General features: G+C 37.5%; 1 protein-coding gene across 1 annotated transcript in view; it reads right to left on the bottom strand.

Moving 5' to 3' along the window:
- vps8 (VPS8 subunit of CORVET complex) overlaps positions 1-20,078 on the bottom strand; it is a 163,294-nt gene that overhangs the window by 11,018 nt on the left and 132,198 nt on the right. Inside the window, exons 41-44 of the mRNA XM_056254327.1 lie at positions 15,182-15,351; positions 14,499-14,667; positions 10,739-10,792; positions 4,626-4,706 (exon numbers count right to left, since the gene is read on the bottom strand). Of these exons, the coding sequence (XP_056110302.1) occupies positions 4,626-4,706; positions 10,739-10,792; positions 14,499-14,667; positions 15,182-15,351 (474 nt within the window). The remainder of the gene's footprint in view (positions 1-4,625; positions 4,707-10,738; positions 10,793-14,498; positions 14,668-15,181; positions 15,352-20,078) is intronic.

The following is a 20,078-nucleotide window of genomic DNA, read 5'->3' as shown; positions in this document are numbered from 1 at the left end:
TAAAGACTGTTTTTCAAAGATGGCTTCTGCCTGTATACGGGAAGTTGACTGTATGTATAAAATATCTTCTTATTAAACTGTCTGGACACTAACAAAGTTCTCAATGCTTCGGTTTGAAGGTAGGGACCCTCATTATGCTACCGTGTTAGTGTGGGGCTATTTTGAGCCTTGTTAGTGGTATTAACAAGCGATTTTTATTTGTCATTACTCTATGCCCTATATACTAGCGTTATACTAGCGTTATAGGCTAAACTATTTACATTCGATAATCATGAAAACAAATCTCAGGTAACGGTTGACTAGGTAACAATGTGTAATTAGACCAAAGGTTCATTTTGCGCCGGAGTTCTCCTTTAAGTGCCTAACAACGCCCTTCAGCCGTGACTTATTCACGATACAGCACAGCCTCTCGTACCTTATTGCTTTTATAAAACGGTTACCATACAATACAAATATTAAAGTAAAAACATATGTATTAGTGCAACTTTCATGAAGTAAAATCACTAAAAGCCTCCCTTCCGCTAGAAAAAAATAGTCCCTGACCTTGAATAGCAACAACGTTCCAATGTGTAATATGCATGAAAGCTCAAATAAAAACAACTCAGGAACCGTTCTCAAACTTTCATTTTCCGTTTATTCCATTATATTCTCTCTGCACCTTACTAAATATTTACATAAATAAAAACACAAGGGCACATATTTTGATAGGTCTTAAATCTATTTTATTAATGTTATTAATTTAGTTGCTAGAATGCGGCCTAACAAGATACATTTTTAGGGCCCAATCCCTGAAAGGGCGGAGGCCCACAGAGCTGCTGTATAGCTGATTCGACTGTTTCATAATTGATGAATTTGCATCATAGGCACTGTTATTGAACTGAATTGAATTAACATTGAACTGACTCAACATTAATGATTGCACTATTGTCTTCTGTAGAGCTGCTTATAGTTAAATTAAACATTTCATAATTTAACTTAAAGTTATTTAACTGAAACAAATTAACATTGAACTGAATTGAGCTGAACAATGGCACTATTATCTTTTTTTAGAGCTGCTTTATAGCAGCACTGAATTAAGTTTGCATCATTTATCCTTATTTTCCTTATTATAATTTGGTAAATAACTATACATTGTTGATTAAATCGAGTGAGCAAATTGCACAAGTGCAATGTCTGTCGTCTTTTTTAACATCATGTGAGCAGGAAAATAAAATTCACAAAAGAATTTGCAACACAGTGCTTTGCAGCAGCCATATCACCCTGTAGCCCAAGACTGGTTGCCCACTGAAGCTAAGCAGGGCTGAGTCTGGTCAGTACCTGGATGGGAGACCTCCTGGGAAAACCAGGTTGCTGCTGGAAGAGGTGTTAGTGAGGCCAGCAGGGGGTGTTCACCCTGTGGTCTGTGTGGGTCCTAACGCCCCAGTATAGTGATGGGGCTGTATACAAGCACCGTCCTTAGGATGAGAGGTTAAACCGAGCTCCTGACTCTATGTAGTCATTAAAAATCCCAGGACAAGATATACTGATTGGCTTCATCACTATGTCTCCTCTCCACCAGTAAGCTGGTGTGTGGCGGGCGTTCTGGCGCAATATGGCTGCCGTCGCATCATCCAGGTGGATGCTGCACATTGGTTGAGGAGATTCCCCCCATATGTAAAGCGCTTTGAGTGCAGAAAAAAAAAGCACTATATTTCTTTCTTTTTATTTGTATAGCACAATTTAATACAACAGGTGTTGCAAAGTGCTTTACAATTACAAGATCAAACACTTAAGGCCCCAATATATTTCAAGCGAAATCGAAGAACGAACTGATGTGATGTCATTTCGAACAAAATCAGACCAAAGCGAACTTCGTTTGGAGCTTTCCGAAAAAGTTCGCTCTGGCTGGTAAACACATTTGTACTACCATTGGTCGGTGGCGATTACGTAATAGGTAGGTGCGCGCGGAGGCTCCGCCTTCTTTCCGTTGAAATCTTTTCTGGTTCATTTCCTCTGTTGAGTCTGTAGAGGTCAGACAGCCGCAAGTGAAAACATGAACACACTGGAGAGATGCTTTATAGTAGAAAATTAAGTTATACTTCTGATGAAACGAGACACTGACACGGTTTTTCATGTTTAATACGGTAAAGCTGCTTGATTTTAAGCAATCTATTGTATAAAGTGCTATATAAATAAACGTCACGTGACAGTTGCAGAGTGCCGAATTGCAGAGCTCGTGCAAACATACACGTGGTTGCTATGATCAGATGCATTTCTTATGCTTTATTAAAAAATGCTTGCTGTATTCTCAATTTTATTATGTGTTTATTTTGTTATTGAGAAGAAAGCGTGCAGCACATATTTACAAATTCATCTAAACGTCACTCTCAGCAGTGTGGGCGTCGGATGTTCGCTAACAGTATATAACTGGTCACGTATTTTGAACTTCGTTTTACCCCTAAAAGAAGAACGAAAAATAACTTTGCTGTGGGTAGATCAGGGAGTTTAGACAAATACACATAGAAACGATTCATGGAAGTTCATGGCATTTAAAATGTGTTTTTAACATAGCTTTAAACTTAGGCAATGAGTTGGCTGATCTAACAGAGAGAGGGAGATCGTTCCAGATTTTGCGACCATCTCGGAAAAAAGCTCCTTCGCCCTTATGTTTATATTTTTTCTTGCAACACAGAGTATACTTTGATTCTCCGATCTCAAAGACCTAGATGGAGTTTAGGCTAACAGCATACTAGAAAGGTAAGCAGGAGCCAGATTGTGTAATGCGTCAGATTTCTGTAGACACAACAGTCATTGCTCAGCCATCGAATCCATAATAAAGCGAATTGCAGTAGACCATTTGCGTGAACCACTTTGATCCATCAAAGTGAAATAAATGATTATTTACAGATTAACCTTATAACATACGTAACTGAAAGTAGATAGCGAAAATGTATTTATATAATTAAATGTGTCACAATCCTTGTCAGACAACCTCCAAATGCGATGAATTCAATCATAATGAGTCTTGGATACATTTATGCCTTTAATGTGTTCAAGTGTTATCTGATCACAGTAAACAAATATTAATTACGGGTGTAAATGGGGGCAATGTGGCCTCTCTTAATAAAGGGCACATTTAACTTAAATACTGTATGACACTAAGGAAACTTAGATTTAGCCAGCGGCATTTAGATGACATCAACCCTTCTTTTGATTCTGGTGAGTGTATGTGGGTGAGAGTATATTTGAGTGCATCTAGGTGTATGTGATGGATAGAGAGCTATGAGTGGAAATAAAGGCATGAATATGGTTCAATACTACAGCTCTCTAATCTGGAAAAAGTATATATAAATATAGAGTTAAGGGGGAGGAGAATGGCCTTCCAACCACACACGCGCACGCACGCACGCACACACACACACACACACACACACTTAATACTGAGCAGCTAAAATGTGGAGTACATAGAGATGAGCTGTCTGTGTGTGTCACTGAGAGTAAAACACTTACGTGAAGTCATTCAGATCTTCTCTGTCTGATAAGTGCTCAATGACTCCATGACTCCAGTACACAAAGGTAAGACTCAATGACTCCAGTACACAAAGGCAACACGTACACACACATTGTATTGCGTAACACTCTGCTCTTATGCAATAATCTTGTAAAACACTGACACATTTATTCTCAAATGAAGACCAAGACTACATTGAAAATCCCACAAAATCTGCAACATAGCTACAGTACAAGAGTTTACATATCCCTTAGAGAATCTGTTCAGCACTGTTCAACATCAGCACAAAAACTGGATCTTTATTTATTTATGCTGTACTTGATTTAATTCAACAAGACAAATAAATTAAATATAAATTAAATAATGAAAATAAAAGTCTTGGTTATCATGATTATCAATGACTGCTTGCAGCTTTTTGCAATAGTGTACAAGTCTTTCAAATGTCCTGAAGCTGGATCTCAACATCATTGAGCCACTGTGGGGAGTAACTTGAACTTAACTTAAACTTAAAGAACTTAAAGTACCTGGGGGCTTTTTTTCCAAGAACAGTGGGCAACTTCGATGCTCAGGACAAAACAGGGGCTGCAATCAGTAATTGATGCTCGAGGTGGCAACACTAGATGATAACCAAAGGTGTATGTATTCAATAGGACATTGTGTGTAAAGTTGTCATATTGCCTCGTGGGATATACTACCAAATATACTATCAAAAGTTTGGGGACAGTAAGATGTCTTTTTGAAAGAATTTAATATTTTTATTTAGCAAGGATGCATTAAATCGATCCAAAGTGAGAGTAAAGACTTTTATCATGTTACATAAGATTTCTAATTCAAGTAAAAGTCGTTTTTTTTTTACTTCCTATTCAACAAAGAATCATGAAAAAACGGTTGCCATCAAAAGAATAAAGTGCGTTTTAAAATATCTAAAAATAGAAAAGTTAATTTAAATTGGAAGAACATTTTCACAATATTACTGTTCCACTGTATTTTTTATCAAATAAATGAAAATTTTATGACAGTACTAAAATGCTATATAAAAACAGACAAATTCTGCAAGTGGTATGTAAACATTTGAGCACAGCTGTAAATATAGAGGAAGAATGGAAAGAAAAGATGCGTTTGAGGTGAGCCATACCCTAGATGGTCCTCTATAGATAGTGCGGAACTGATCCCAGGCCAGTGTCTGCTGGGCATCCAGAGTGGCTTCAGTCAACATCTGCAGAGAAAAACACACCAACACGACATATCAACACACTCACAGAACCATAACAGCCCTGACACTAGTCACAACTTCCAGCTGAACAACTTTAGAATGGTCACAGATAATCCTAAAAGCAATTAAGGATAACATTTTGGCTAAAATACATTAGCAACATATGTAAAAACATCAGAATGTCAATATGAAATATGAAGGGGCAAACCCTGCTGCCAGATATGGACTTGATAATGGGAAAACTGCGCAACTTCTAAATAAACCCTTCAAGAATCAGAGGAGGAGTGCTAATCGCATCAAATGTGACATTTTCATACACAAGCCTAAGATGTGCGCAAGACAAGTGATTAAAGCCTGATGGATGTAACATTTAAAAAAACGACATCAAAAGATAGCAATATCCAGCAGGAAGAAAACAAGTAGAAATACTTTGACGCTGAGTTTGCTGGCCAATGAATTGTTTATGTGGTCAAATACTGTAAGCATTTACATGGGAAATATACATTATTTATTCTATAATAATCAATTTTTAATCGTAATTGGCCCATATTTACAGTAGCATACTGTGGTTAAGATGCTAAAATGATAGAAAGGCACATCGTACATAGTGACACATTTACTTATTTAAAGACACGTCGCAGTGTCCTTCACACCAATCAGATTCATTTCATCACTTGGTTTGGCTCAAATCAGCCTCAAGTGATTCAAAACCTCTCAGTCTCTGTCATCCTTCAATGACTTCTCTAGTCCCAAAGGCATGAAGGCAAGCACACACCCTAAAGATATGCCAAACTCCACCCAGAACAGAGAGTGTTTTCAACAGAATGTTCCAGAAAAAAAAAGAAAAAAATCAAGTGTATCCTCACTTTACCTCTATATATAATCAGAGTCTGTTTTGAGTGGCACAAAGGACAAATGCTACTGTCACTGCAGAAGAATAAATGCAATTATTGTGCCCACCCTTCAGCAGAAAGAAGGAGATGAACATTGTCACGCTGTTTCAGCTGTCTCTGTATGCGGGGCGCTGAGCTGGAGGCCATCGATTTTGCGTGACAGTGTTGTGGAAAGGTAGGATAATTTGGTGGAGCGTTCATTAAATCCGTTATTTATGCATTACTTATTTAAATAAACCGATTACACAGTTTTTGACAGGCCAATGGCTTTTCTTTTTGCTTAAAGAAACCAACAGTAAAAAGCCAATTTTCTGCAACTTGAGACATCAGGAGGAGCCTTTGCAGCCAACAAGACAAGGGGCCCTATCATACACCCGGCGGAATGCAGCAAGTGTTTTTTTGCTAGTTTCAGCCCGGCGCAGTTATCATTTTCATGTCCTGCACCATGTTGTTTAAATAGCAAATGCATTTGGACCCATTTGTGCGGCCATGGGCGTGCTAGTCTGAAAACGAGGTGTGTTCGGGCGCATTTGTTGGCGCGTTGCTATTTTGAGGCAACTGAAATAGACTCTAAAGTCATTGGCGCAATATTTTTTTTGTTATTTAAAGGGCACATTAGTAATATGTGCCTATAGGCGGGTGCACAACGGACGTACAACTCTGCTTATTACACACACAGGGAAGCGCAGCAGCACACAAACATGCCAAATATTAGAAATAAAAGGATTACAATGTAAAAGATTATTATTGTGTACATAAAGACATGGTGGAATCCGGCTTGTCCCGTAGATGGTCTGTTTGCACGCTTTAACCTCGCACACGAGCAGATCTGTTTCCTCTCTGGAGAAGCGGTCAGTCTTTCCGCTTGCAAATTCCGCCATGTAAATAGTGAATCCGCCATGGCGGGAGCGCAACTGTTTTTTTGTAAAGGGAATGGGAGATGAGACTCTGATTGGTTTATTGCACGTTACGCCCAAAACACACCTATTACTCGTTAATAGAATAGAGACAACCGTTTTAGACCATGCGCACCGACCATTTTTCCCGTAGTTAAACTACCAAAAGTGGATTCGGACACGCCCTACAGTAAGTGCACTTTAGACCAAGCGCTTAGATTGTTAAAAAAAGGGGTCTATTGTGTTCAAAATCATTTAAAGAACATCTAAACTATTTCTAAAGATCTGCCGTTTTCTCTTTCTTCTCGTGGCACTTACACTCAGTACCTTGTAGACCTGAAGTATTGACTACACTGATATTATCTACATGAACACTAGTGATGCTGCTCTTAAGCCACTTAATGTTGTTTTTAATTCTTTATGTAGATTTGTTCTGAGATGTCCTTTTAAAACACATCATTGCTTAATGTATGCATCATTGAATTGGCTTCAGCTGAAATCAAGAAGAGACTTTTATTGGTTTCTTTTTATTTTCAAATGTGCCTACTTCGAATGTCCTCCATATCTGAGAGCACTCTTGGTTCCACGTAGTTCTTTGTATCCTCTTAGAGATATGCAATCTCGTCTTTACCGTACCAGGAATCGTTTCAGCCACTGGTCGAAAATCTTTTCACTACAAAGCTACTAGTGATTGGAATAATCTTCCTTTTTTCCTGAGGTCCATCTTATCTTTTCGTAGATAAGTTAACTTTATTCCAATATCTAAACACTGTGTGTGCATGCTATTGATGTCGGACTGAATAGTAATGCTTGTAATTGTCTTTTGTTTTATGGAATTGTCTAATTGATTTATCTCCTGTTGATTCAACCTAGGTTCTTCTTATGTGGCACCTTTTTGTTTACTGATTTCCTGCATTATGGTTCCAATTGCATAATGAGTAAATGTGATGTGTTTTTTTGAGACAGTTATGTCAGAGCTATGATGTGTCTTAGGTTTATGGTAATGGTGTGAGCTGCCTAGTAGCTCAATGTTTTTTTGTTTTTCTTTTTCCGTTCTTGGTGTTGGTGTTGTTTTATGTTTATATGTATTGGACCCTCTTGAAAATGAGATGTTGCATCTCAAGGGGCTATCCATCAATAAATTGAAATTGAAAATTGAAATTGAAGTAGCTTGTGTCTTGTTTTAGATTAAACAGAAAGTCTCTTGTAGCAAAGGAAGAGATCAAAAGACAACATCAACAAAAAAAAACCCAGCAAGAGTACCATGACTGAGAGTTGAGTCCCCATCATGCTTCCAACAGTGACATAAACAAACACCTATGTCATGCAACAAAAGTAAGAAAACATTGTACTGTACCTCATTTAAGGGTCATGGAATCTTAAAAAAAATCTTTCTTTGGTGGCTATACTAAATATAAATCAATTTTACTCATTAGTTTAGGAACATAGGCTCATTGGATAAATGTGTCTCTACCTACATTTTTGAAAAGCTTCAAAAGAAATACAATAAACACACAATTCACTGCCGCTTCCAGCTGAAAAAAAAAATCACTGGCAGTAAAACACCAACAACTTTTACTTCTTTTCTCACAAATTGATTACAGGGGCAGATTAACAGTTAATGAAGATTTATTTTTGTGCAGTTCCTTGCACAATACTATAATATGGCCTTAAAACATTTGTTACACACTCAAAAGAACTCAAAGAAGCAAGCTAAAATGACATGGTTTGTTGTGTAGGTGGTATATTATTTTTAAACATGATGGAGCGTTAACCTTTTGGCACCGATCACCGGAATTTTCATTTCTGAACTGCTGTGATTCATTCAACAACCAACGTTTTTAGTACCACTCACTATAAAATTTCACATTGAAAATGCACAAGAAGCAACGTAATATCGTTAAATAAAATTAAATCATGCCTCAAAAACCTTACATAAATAATTGTATCCTATTTTATCCTAATTATAATTTTTCCTATTACAATAACGTTTGAGCTTAAGGGTTAGGTTTAGGTTTCGGTTGTACAATTTTGTATAACCCAACTCACATGATTTTGCCATCTTGTAAAAATGATTATGACTTTTTATGAGACTGGGTTGGAATTAAAAAGCAGTATTGAAGGAGCACAACAAACTGGAACAGAATACAGGTACTGAAACACGTTATTAAAAATTTGACTACTTTTAACTTTTTAAGATAAAGTCTTAAAAATATGGTGCAAATGACCCAACAATTAAAAAAGGGCAGAGTCTACCTTGGAAAGATTGACAAACCAGGCTGAAAGCATTGATGTGGGCTGCTTGACAGGCTTACAGTAGGTTCAATAATACATATATAAAACAAACAATATATATTGACTTGTACAGGCAGTTTTGTTTGCGACAAAATATCTTTGAATTATCTTTATTTGGGGGATATTTCTCTGCAAATTAATTGATTAAACTACCGGTAATTAATTCATCTGCATATCATGTAATTCATTTAATTTTTTTAATTAAAGTTTGAAATTTTCATCTATGCATTTAAAAAGCTGTTTCTGCTGCAGTAGGACTGCATTCAAAGATGAAAAGGAGAAAAAAAAAGCCAAAAATGTGTCTTCCTGTCAGCCTTGTTATCATTAGCATGCAGGAGTTCTGAAGCGTTACATGTTAATTAAAGCGAAAGTCTCCACAGGTATAATTGCGTTAGCAGCTTCCTGAAACCTTAGAAGTGAAGAAAAGTGCTGAATTTGGCCTGTTACAGATAACAGAGTGCTTAGTGATGCTAATGACTGAGGGTTTATTGGAGGATGGAGATGATGAAGGGATGCTGAAGAAGAGGAATAGGTCAAAAGGTTTATGTCACTTCCTGTCTTGTCTTTAAGGCTCACTGTCACATTGCATAAAACGCCAAGTCCCTTGACAGACAAGCAATGAATGCTCAATGGGGAGAGAGAGAGAGAGAGAGAGAGAGAGAGAGAGAGAGAGAGAGAGAGAGAGAGAGAGAGAGAGAGAGAGAGAGAGAGAGAGAGAGAGAGAGAGAGAGAGAGAGAGAGAGAGAGAGAGAATGTGGATGAAAGAGACAGACATAAAGAAAAAGACAGATAGCTAGGCAGGACTTCAGTTTCATTTCTCCATTCCCACCAGTAAACAAAAGCATGAAAAGAAGGAAACGAGTTTAATGCAATCATAAGCAAGCTAATTTGCTTTGAACCAGCAGGGAAAAAGCCATTTACGTTTCATGGATGAATGAACACAAAAGGCAGAGTGGAAGAGAGCTATGATTCTCCTTCTAGCTAAAGTAGAGCAAAGGTGCACTCTAAAAGTGCAGAATTTGACAAATTACAGAAAAACTAAAATCCATCACGACATTAAAACACAGTTTATTGTAAACGTGTAACACAAATTTACTCTTTCCCCGCCACTGACAACATTTTCTGTCATTTATGACACAACGCTTCCATGTTCTGAAATAGTACAGAATCTCCGGATCCAAATAGTCATAGTCTTAGTCTGTGCATTGTCTTTGACAAAAATGCTATTTTCTCAGCTTTTTGTTTTATTTTATACGTGAATTTTATGAAACTTACCCACATTCATGTGTGGATAAAAAAGAATGCATGGATTTAAAATAACATGTTATTTATTTTTGTTTAAAACAAGAGGCTCTGTTCTTTCTTTTGATATATTGTATGTTCAGATATTCATATAACAAAATATTCTGGGGGCCATGAACGTTTTGTGAAAATGATCAAAAATGCTGGAGCTGGCAGGCAACTTAAAGGTTCTCTAAGCGATCCTGGGTGACGTCACTTCTTGTTGACGTTCGAACTATTGTCAAACCAAACGGAGGCTAGCTAGACCCTCCCTCCTCCTCATCCGCACACTAACCCCCCAAACCCTTCTTGTCGGTCATTGGCTGGAACAGTTTGTTATGTTTCGGGGAGCGGGTCGCAGCAGTTTGTTTTTGTTGCTGTTTGTGGAGCCTGGGCTGTCTACAGAGATCGCGTTTCTTTACAGTGTGTTCAGGGGACAGGCAGCCAGCGGATAGTGAGGAGATGTTTGCTGTATGTGACAAAAAAATGTTTTGGCCTAAAAAACGCGTGACATCGCTTAGAGCACCTTTAAAAAAAAAAAAAAGACATTGCTAAATGAGTTGACAATACACAAAACATTTAAAGCAGCACATTTCTTTCACCTCGCATAAGATTTAATCATCATTAATCAAATCTATTCTAGTTGTAGAAAGTGATTCCACTCACTAACCTTTCTCCCATGAGCATCTGCCACATTCCCACGATGAGCAGATGTCACTTTGGTCTGAAACACACAAGGTAACAGTTGAAATGTGATTGACAAAATATGACAAAAGTAGTGTAGAGATATAGACAGATAGGCTCAAATACAGCTTTGTTGTAATCATTTCCCAACTACCTTCATTCTTGTCATACGAATGTGAAATAATCTTTCATAAGGGTCTGCAGGGGTCTTCTCTATGATATCATTTGCTGTTTTATATATTTTTTTAAACATCCACCATATGACTTTGATTTTCCAGACAAACTTTTTTTTAAAATATTAACCAGCAGTGAAGCAGATTTTGTTGAAACTATATATTATTCTAACACCGGATGCAACAATTGTCGTGTCACACAGCAACAGCTTGAGGCTGTCAAAGCGATCGTTGCAAATCAATGTGTTCTTTGTGTCAGAAGTAGCACGAGCACTTGAAGTACGTCAGAAATAGAACAGGCATTGGTTTGCTGTCAGAAATATGTGGCACTGCGCCGCATCCAGTGTAGACAGCATCACTGATTATAATGGCTTCTATATGCTTTTGTTGCATCTGGGGTAGACATGGTCTAAAAAATAAAACAGAAGATTATACCATAATAAACTACTCAAAGTCTTCTTTTTAAGAATTTAATTCTTTTAATTTCTTAATTGTGATTAAAACGATACCATCCTGATTTTTTACATTCTTCTGAATATAATAATAATCATAATAACGGTTTTAACACAGAAATGAAAAAAAAAAAAAAATATGGTCATTCAGTCATTGTATGTCTGAATTGCATTTTTTATTAATTATTGAATAAATTATTATTTTGTTATCGTGTAATCCTGCACTTTTAGCTTACATTAACCTTTATGCTTTCATTTAAGTTACAGAAGTATAACAGTTCTCTGTTGAGGTGCAGTGCAGAATCAATCAACATGTGTCCAGGGTAAAGTAGGGATGCGCGGTATACCGGTACTGCAAAAATACCGGTATATAATTTCAAACGGTACAATATCATAATTTTGTTCAATTTGGTATTTGATGCGCTGCTGTTTCGAAGTTCTCCGCTAGGTGGCAGTGAGCTACCTAAAATGACGCGGGTCGCGCGAAACCGGCAAACGGTGACAACGGAGGAACACGATGGATCAAACTAAGCTCATTCGAATTTCTACACGCCCGAAATAAATAAATAGAGAGAGCAGTATGAGTGAAATAAGCCATTACTCTGCCTACAAAAGTAATGAGAAAAGTAAAGAAACAGACCTAAATGCACCACTCTGCAAACGTTGCTTTAAATAATGTGTTGCCATGGGAGGCAACACATCAAATCTGCCTAAGCACTTGTCAGTTGCTCATCCTGACTTGTTCAAAGAGTTCAGAGATCGCCAGGTGAGTTCATCATTCAACTGATTTAATTTAGACTTTTATTGAACACTGAACAGCGCACATACATAAGAGCTTATCAATTAAATATGAAACGCGAAAAGCTCAAATAAACACGAAAGCTCAAATCTTCTTGCATGACACGCTAGAACCAATTCAGTTTAGGTCTCATAATTTTTGCACTTTCAAACAAACATATTATTTAATTTGAAGGAATAAAGAATAAAAGTGATAGTAAAATGAATGGCATATTACTGCCGCTGTGGCGACCCCTAGAGGAATAAGCCGAGAGAGAGAGAGAGATAGTCTCAGCCTCAGACGTCACGCCCACGGAACGTTGGCTAAACGTCTGATGCATATGGTACACTTAACTGGAAACACTTCAGGAATGTCGAAGTCGTCATCTGATTGGTTGAATTTTATCGGATTTCCGAGGGGCGCGAGTGTCACGTTTGTTTTCGGTCCGCCGGGAAACAAAGCGCAGACGTGTGATTGCGGAAGAAAAACTGTTGTGTTTACATGAGTGACAATGAGCATTTATCAAGATCAGCTAAACGTAGGATTCTCAAAAGTATGCGAGGTTCACGGCATAGACTCTTGGAGTTTTCTTTTCCTTCTTTGATGTTCTATGCTGACTGACTTGTTGCACGCCGGTCTGTTGTTGTGGGGACATTTCCACGCACCGAAACGTGACGCTGAACGAAACGATCTGTAATTGGTTGTTTTACATGTCGGTCAAACGGCCTTATGGGCGGGCCTTGGCCAAAGAAAGCTGCTATGAGTTCCAGACCTTCAGCCGTCAGTCTGAAGGTCTGGCTACGCGAGACTAAGAGAGAGAGAGAGAGAGTAATAGTACCGTAGTAATATGAATATTACTAATATTACAATTAAGCTACATTTGTCAACATTCATTAGGTAACCTGACCTAACAATATTATAGCATTTATTAATCTACATCAATCAGTAATAAAATGACCTAAAAAATGTAATATACTATTACTAATACATGTTTAGCATGTTAACATTACTTTATGCAATGCATTATATGCATATGAACCCAAACACAAACCAAACAGTAACCAAACCAAGATGAATAAATGCTATAAATGTTGATAATTCTCTGTTGATGCATGATAGCTAATGGTTTACATGTCATTTCATTATTATATGTTAATCTATTATTATAGATATTAACCTATTTTAATTGTAAATTTCGTTTTGTTTTTTTCAAAATCAAAATTTTACCTACTGTATGTTCCTTGACTGAATTTATTTTATTTTTTACATTTTGATACTTTTTCTTTGCACATTTGGTAGTGGAGAGTTTCAAGCAGTGTTTTTTAATAAAATTGTATCAATTCACTTAAATTGAGACTTTTTTTTTTAGACTGTGGTATCGATTGATTTAGTATCGATACCGAGGTATTAGGTTCTGGTATCGTACCGAAGACAAAATTGTGGTATCGAGCCATCCCTAGGGTAAAGGAAGCCTTGTTTTTGTAGTTGTGCTAATACTCTAATCACACTGGTTAGGCATATTTTTTTTGTCTTCCAAAAGAATCACCGTGGCAACACCTCTGTGATTAGGGATACTAACATAGCTCTCTTTTGTGCCTGCAGCCGTCAGCCTCCTGTGGTTACGACTAATACAGGTGCATGCTGAGAAACCCATTTGCATGCAATTTACATACACCACAGCCACATAAGAGAGTTCCAATTAGCGTGGAATGGATAATACATACACACGGTACGCATATAAAAGTACTTGAAAACCATATCACCTTGGATGTGAACTCACTGTAGTCCCAAAGAGTGAATGACAGAAAGATACAATGGTGAATAGAAACATGATCGAAAGAATATGGGCTCATGATAGATTGAGAGATACATTGATAGATAAAAAGAGACATGAACAAACAGTTCAAATGAACAAACAGATCAAACGAAGTGTTACAAAAATAGTTCACCTAAAACATAATTATTTACTCACCATCATGCCGTTTCAAGCACAACAGTTCATAGATCAAATTTTTCACTAAATAACTTACATTACTGTCTCTTATGCACAGAAAACTATCTCACAGCTTAAGATTGTAGACTTGGAATATAGGGCAAAATTTGTATGGACTAGTTTCTTCCAACTTAATGGTTTCTTCCAATGGTTTCTTCCAACTTAATGGTTAATTTGTTTTGGGACTAGCTTTTATGCTTGACTGATGTGGGCTGTATGGCTGTACAGTATGGCGATTCTTTAAGAATTCTTTTATTGTTTTCCATAGAAAAAATGGCATTGGAAGGACATGAGGGTGAGTAAAATACGACAGAAGTTTCATATTTGGGTGAAGACTGACTGTGACTGACCTGTGCCAGAGAAGCGGAGCGTGATCGGGAGCTCTCTGCGCTGGGTCTGTCGGCTGGCCTCGAGCCCTGGTTGGATGTGCATTTGTAGCAGCTCCATGAGTACTGCCTTTCACTCAAAACACCAGCCTCTTTACGCTGAAGACACTGGCAGTGGTACAGATGCCCACAGCTACACATGAAACACGAGTTCAGGATGACAGTACTCCAGGTCTGTTTGTGTTGTAAGTTTGGTCAGAGTGTTAAAACAGCTTGCTTAGACTAGAAATATGTGACATAAATAAGGCATGAGCGCATATCACGGCAAATATCTTTACTACAGTTTCTTTGGTATAGATTTTGAATCAATCTGCAGTCAAGTGCTCTGAACAAACATAATCCTCTGATGCAATCCAGGACACCATTAAAATAAAATCATGCTTTAAATCATCTACTTGTTTCCAACAATGGTATCCTTCCGAAGTCTGTACAGAGATGCAAATGAGCCGTGTAAACTAGACACGTTCTAATTTATATGCAATTAATAATTACAGCATTTAAAATGTAATCAAAATTACTGAATTAACATTTGTTTTATAAAAACAATTATTCAAAATCAAAAATAATGTGTAAAATGTTTTGTTTTGTTATATCAAAAGGCATTGTACCGACTTCCCGCTGAGTGCAGATGATATGTGTGTGTGCACCTGAAGATGATGATCTCTTCCTCGCTCTCCTGACGTCTTTTGTACTGCTGTAAGCAGATGTTGCAGTGGTCCTGTCTTGGGTGGAGCCCTCTACTGACTGCCTTACGCAGATGTGACAGAGACCAGTGAAGATCAGAGTTCAACAGATTGGTGGTTGTCTCCAACAACGTCTGATGGAAAGAAAGGAAAAAGTAAGTAAACCATTGAAAACAAAATTAGAGAATATGAAAAGAGAAAAGAGCACTTGCATAATAGTTTGAGTGACATCATAAATGCGTAGCACACTGTACACAGCAAAGCAACGCTGCTTTATTTCACCTAAAATATTAACATTTTTTCTAATTATAGTACAATCATTGCATATTATAGATCCATCAAGCCGTTTAACCCAAGTCTTCTGAAGAGACAATTATTTTGTATGATGAACAGATTTCATTTAGGCTTTTATTCACCAATGTTGGTAAACAAACATGCATGCATCAAGCCATTGCACATCAAATATGACAGACACGGTAATCTTATGAGTTTGAAATAACATGAGAGTAAGTGAATGAGGACAGAATTTTAACTCTTAGGTAAACTATCCCTTTAAGTAAACTTCACAAAAGCTGGAGTACCTACATGTACGCACACTCAGAACTTTGCAGAATCTTTAGTATATTTCTGCAGAATTGGAACATGTATCAAAGTTCTAAACATCCCTCACACTTTTTCGTATTTGTTTATTAAATATTTTGGCATATTGGTTATGCCTTCAGCTTCTGATACTGATAAGTGTCTAATATAAAAAAAATATCAATTTAACACATTAAAGTTCAAGAATTGTTCAAGTTATGTGTCAACCACACTGTTTCAGTTTATTGAGAGGAGGGAACCCATTTCATCTAATAACCAATCTTTCCATAATGTATGAAGTTATTGCCACTGAAACCAATGGGGTATGTATGACGACTCAGAATATAAAGGCAAGCAAATGCCTTTTCAACTCTGTTAAATATTTATTTTCTATCACAACCAAATAACATGAAATTTGTAAAATGGATTAACATTTGAGCTTGCGCTGACACTAAAATTGGTTCAGTTTATTTACGAGATTGGAAGAATTTCCTGTAATTTACAGTCTCTTTACCAGAGGCAATGTGTTTTAGAAAGGTCATATGAAAGACTAAGAAGTGGGAGAGAAGGAGAGAGAGAGAGAGAGAGAGAGAGAGAGAGAGAGAGAGAGAGAGAGAGAGAGAGAGAGAGAGAGAGAGAGAGAGAGAGAGAGAGAGAGAGAGAGAGAGAGAGAGAGAGAGAGAGAGAGAGAGAGAGAGAGAGAGAGGGGTGGGGGGTCCACACACACACCAACAGAAAATATACTAGCCTGCAAATACAGTACACATATAAGGAAGCACATTTAACCCCCACAGACATTTCTGAGGATTGGGGAGAAAACACATTTCAAAATATTTCATCAGCTATGTGGGAAATCCACAAAGTGAGCATATTGAAATGTATGCCAGGACAAGCTTTCCAAAGGGATTGTTGAATGTGTGCATTTATGCGTGTAATTTATGCCTCAATTTTGTGAGGGGAAAAGGGGAAAATTTGTGTGTGTGAGGGAGTAATCAGGTGTTATTCTCACCCCTTCCTCGCTATTTCCTTTGAATGACAAGTTGTAAATTCCCATTGGTCATGGAAGGGAGAGTGCAAACACATGCTGACACAGTTACTTTCACAGACAAACTGAAAGACCACATAACCATATACCATATCTGGTGATAGTGTAAACAGACAGAGAAAGTAAAATAAAGAGAGAAAATTACACAAAATCCCTTAAATTAGTAACATAACGTAAATGAGTTGATTGGAAGTAAAACTAAGTTTTGCTGGTGTCATTTAAACTATTTGCTTAATATCAAATGACAATTGTGCATTCTGTGCAAGCCATGTGCCACTGACGTCATCATTGTTTGGTTTCATCTTTTTTTTTTTGACAGCCATGTTGTTTTGCTGCCTCAAGACTGTGACTGAAACGCTCTAAAATAACAAAATTGGTAAGTAATTTTACAAATAAGTTTGAATTTAGTGTAAATACAGTTGACATATATTTTCATATGTTATATTAAAGTTGAAGTTAACTGACCAACACGTGTTTTGTCGAATATTTTTTTTATATATAAAGGCAGCTCAGAGGCATCAGGACCTGATGGATAAAGTCATTAATGGATGCCTTATTTTTAACATTTGTAGTCTTTTAAATGCTGTTTAAATACTAAATATTTATATAAATATTACATTAAAGACTTTGTTCATGTTGTATATCATTGCGACGAGTGTCAATCAATGGACATTTTGTTATATTGTTTATATTGCAGCATGTAAATATATGTATGCACCGTTCAGTGGGTGGGTTGTAGAGGGCTGCATTGGGATTGAGTCCCGCCGGGTCCCGCGGGACCCAACGCAAATCTCGCGGGAGCGGGCGGTTTTAACTTTGCTGCGGGTGGGAATGGGCGGTTAAAAAAAACAGCTGCGGGATCGGGAGATAGCCTAGCGACATGATGGAGATGTCAATGATGTGGAAAAGAACCTCAAACGAGGTATTTACAGTACAAAACCTAAGCAAGGCAAGTCTGACATTTGGACTACTATTCATCTTCCTGATCAGTGCGTCAGAATACATGCAGGCCAAGGAATCTCTTTAATAACAGCAATACAAATACGTGTTTTTTCCTGCGGGACGGGAGAAGACACAAAGTCAATGCATCTCTATTATTGTGCGGGAATAAATTCTCAGAGTTTTGCGGGTGCGGGCGGGAGGGTAACACATACGTAGCGGGAGCGGGCGGTAATGGTCAGAAATTCGGCGGGCTCGGGCGGGAGCGGGATGAAGAAAACAGTCCCGCGCAGGGCTCTAGTGGGTTGCTTAAAGTTGTTGACACGTTAGAGTGATGAAGCATGGATGAATAGAAAAAAATAAAGAGCGGGATGTGCTTAATATTTCTGAACACAGTAACCTGCCTGTCAGTATGTGTGTCGAAAATACCCATCTTGCCAAGTAATTGCATAAACATGTATCAGTATATTAGATCTGTGCATTAGGTCTTAAAGTGACAGCAGCCTAATATTGTATACCTGCTACTCTCTGTCCCCTTAATCAAACAAAAGAAAAATTAAAAATCACTCACTGCTTTTGATTTTATAACATTTGTAGCGAGTCAGCGCATGCTTAAATCAAAGTAAAGAGATTTATTTTTTATATTTGATGAGTTTAATTTCTGTACTATTTCTCACTACCCATTTGTTTCTTTGTTCTATTTCCTATTTATTGGTCCTGTTGGCTGCTTGCGTTGTTCTTTGTTTATTATTGTCTGTTTGCTTGTTTATGCATTTATTTTCCTTTAATCCAGTTTGTAATAGCTATAACTGTCTTTTTTTTAGAAAAGAGATTTTAATAATAAAAAATAAAAAAAACTTTGACGTTTTGACACGTCCAGTGTAGGCAGCCAGTTGCACTGCACTGCCATGTCAACAGTTGCACATCCTGTATAGAAACTTTCCAGCTAATTGTGCGACATACTTAAACACTTAAAAGCCTGAGGTTGGGAATTTACTGCTGAAAATAAATACCCAATGACTCATGGACACTATGCCCACAGAAAACACCATGAGAAATTGCACTCCAGATTCCACTTACAAAGTTCAGGTCTCAAAAGTAGCAAGATTAAGCATTTATGTTGTCAAAAATAGAATAGAAATGAATAAAAGGGAATGTATTGAGGTCTGATGCATTTTTATGGATGCTATTAGCCTACAATTGACCTCAAGTGAGAAGTGAGTACTGAAAGACAACTAGCTAAAGTGAAGAAAGCAACTCCACACAATAAAATAAATTAGTATTATAAAAAATATATATACAAGTTTAGTAGAACTTCAGACAACACATTCTAGCAACGCCTTTTTCAATTAAGCCAAAACCAGGGAAGAATTTAAATCAGTTCTTTAAGACTGGTTTGGAGATGGTTTGCAGAACACCACAAGGTAACGCCAAGGATTGTTTGATCCCCATGACAGAGACTTAAAACAGATCTTCTTCCTTTATCATGCTTTATGATAGAACCAACAGTTAATGAAACCTTACCTATACCATGTTTGGTGTCTACGAATTTGTATTTTGATGATCTAAATGATCATGTTTATTGTATGTTGATATGTATGCAACATATTATTACAAGAATCTTTAATAGTTTCTGCATCAACACTTAATCCACTTACATATGCAAATTACGATGCTCGAAGACAAAAACATCCTACATTTTCCCTCCGAAAGCTTAAGTTACCATTGCCTCACTGACCCCTGGGAGGAGAGACCATCCTCAGAGGTTAAAGAGCCCCCGCACAGATTCCACTGCCTCTTCTCTGTGTCTTCTGATTGCTGTTCTGTGTGGCCTCACCCAGCCATAGGGCCGGCGCTGTCGCTTCGACAGGCCTCGACTACAGACAGCTATGTTTAAACAGAGTCAGACTAACCTCGCAAGTTCATCAGAACTTCTTCATTCAACACAGAAGAAATCGATTGCAACTTCAACAACATGGACTTACGGAACCATCAAAACTTTCTTCTGAGACTGCATCTGGACGCTCTTTCAACAGCTAAGGCAATGCAAGTATCGTACATTTGAACGCTAAACAGAGTTTTAGTATAAGCGGCAGGCCCCTTGCTAACAAGGTGTTTAAAACTAAGAAACTGGTTCTGTTCAGGTGGTTAAATTACTCAATTCCCTGTGTCCGGTTCCATTTACTTTCACGTTTTCTATTTTACCCATGTATGAGTGATTGTGTGTATGTGTGTGTTTAGATTAGTTGTGTTCATGATTTGGTCAAATAAAGCTTTTGTGCACATTCGTGCAAGTTG

Source organism: Rhinichthys klamathensis, unplaced genomic scaffold (genome assembly GCF_029890125.1).
Source record: "Rhinichthys klamathensis goyatoka isolate OS25496 unplaced genomic scaffold, OSU_Roscu_1.1 h1tg000111l_1, whole genome shotgun sequence".
NCBI classification, from domain to species: domain Eukaryota; kingdom Metazoa; phylum Chordata; class Actinopteri; order Cypriniformes; family Leuciscidae; genus Rhinichthys; species Rhinichthys klamathensis.
Note: the sequence above shows the minus strand (reverse complement) of the source record. Positions and strands in the feature narration are given on the sequence as shown.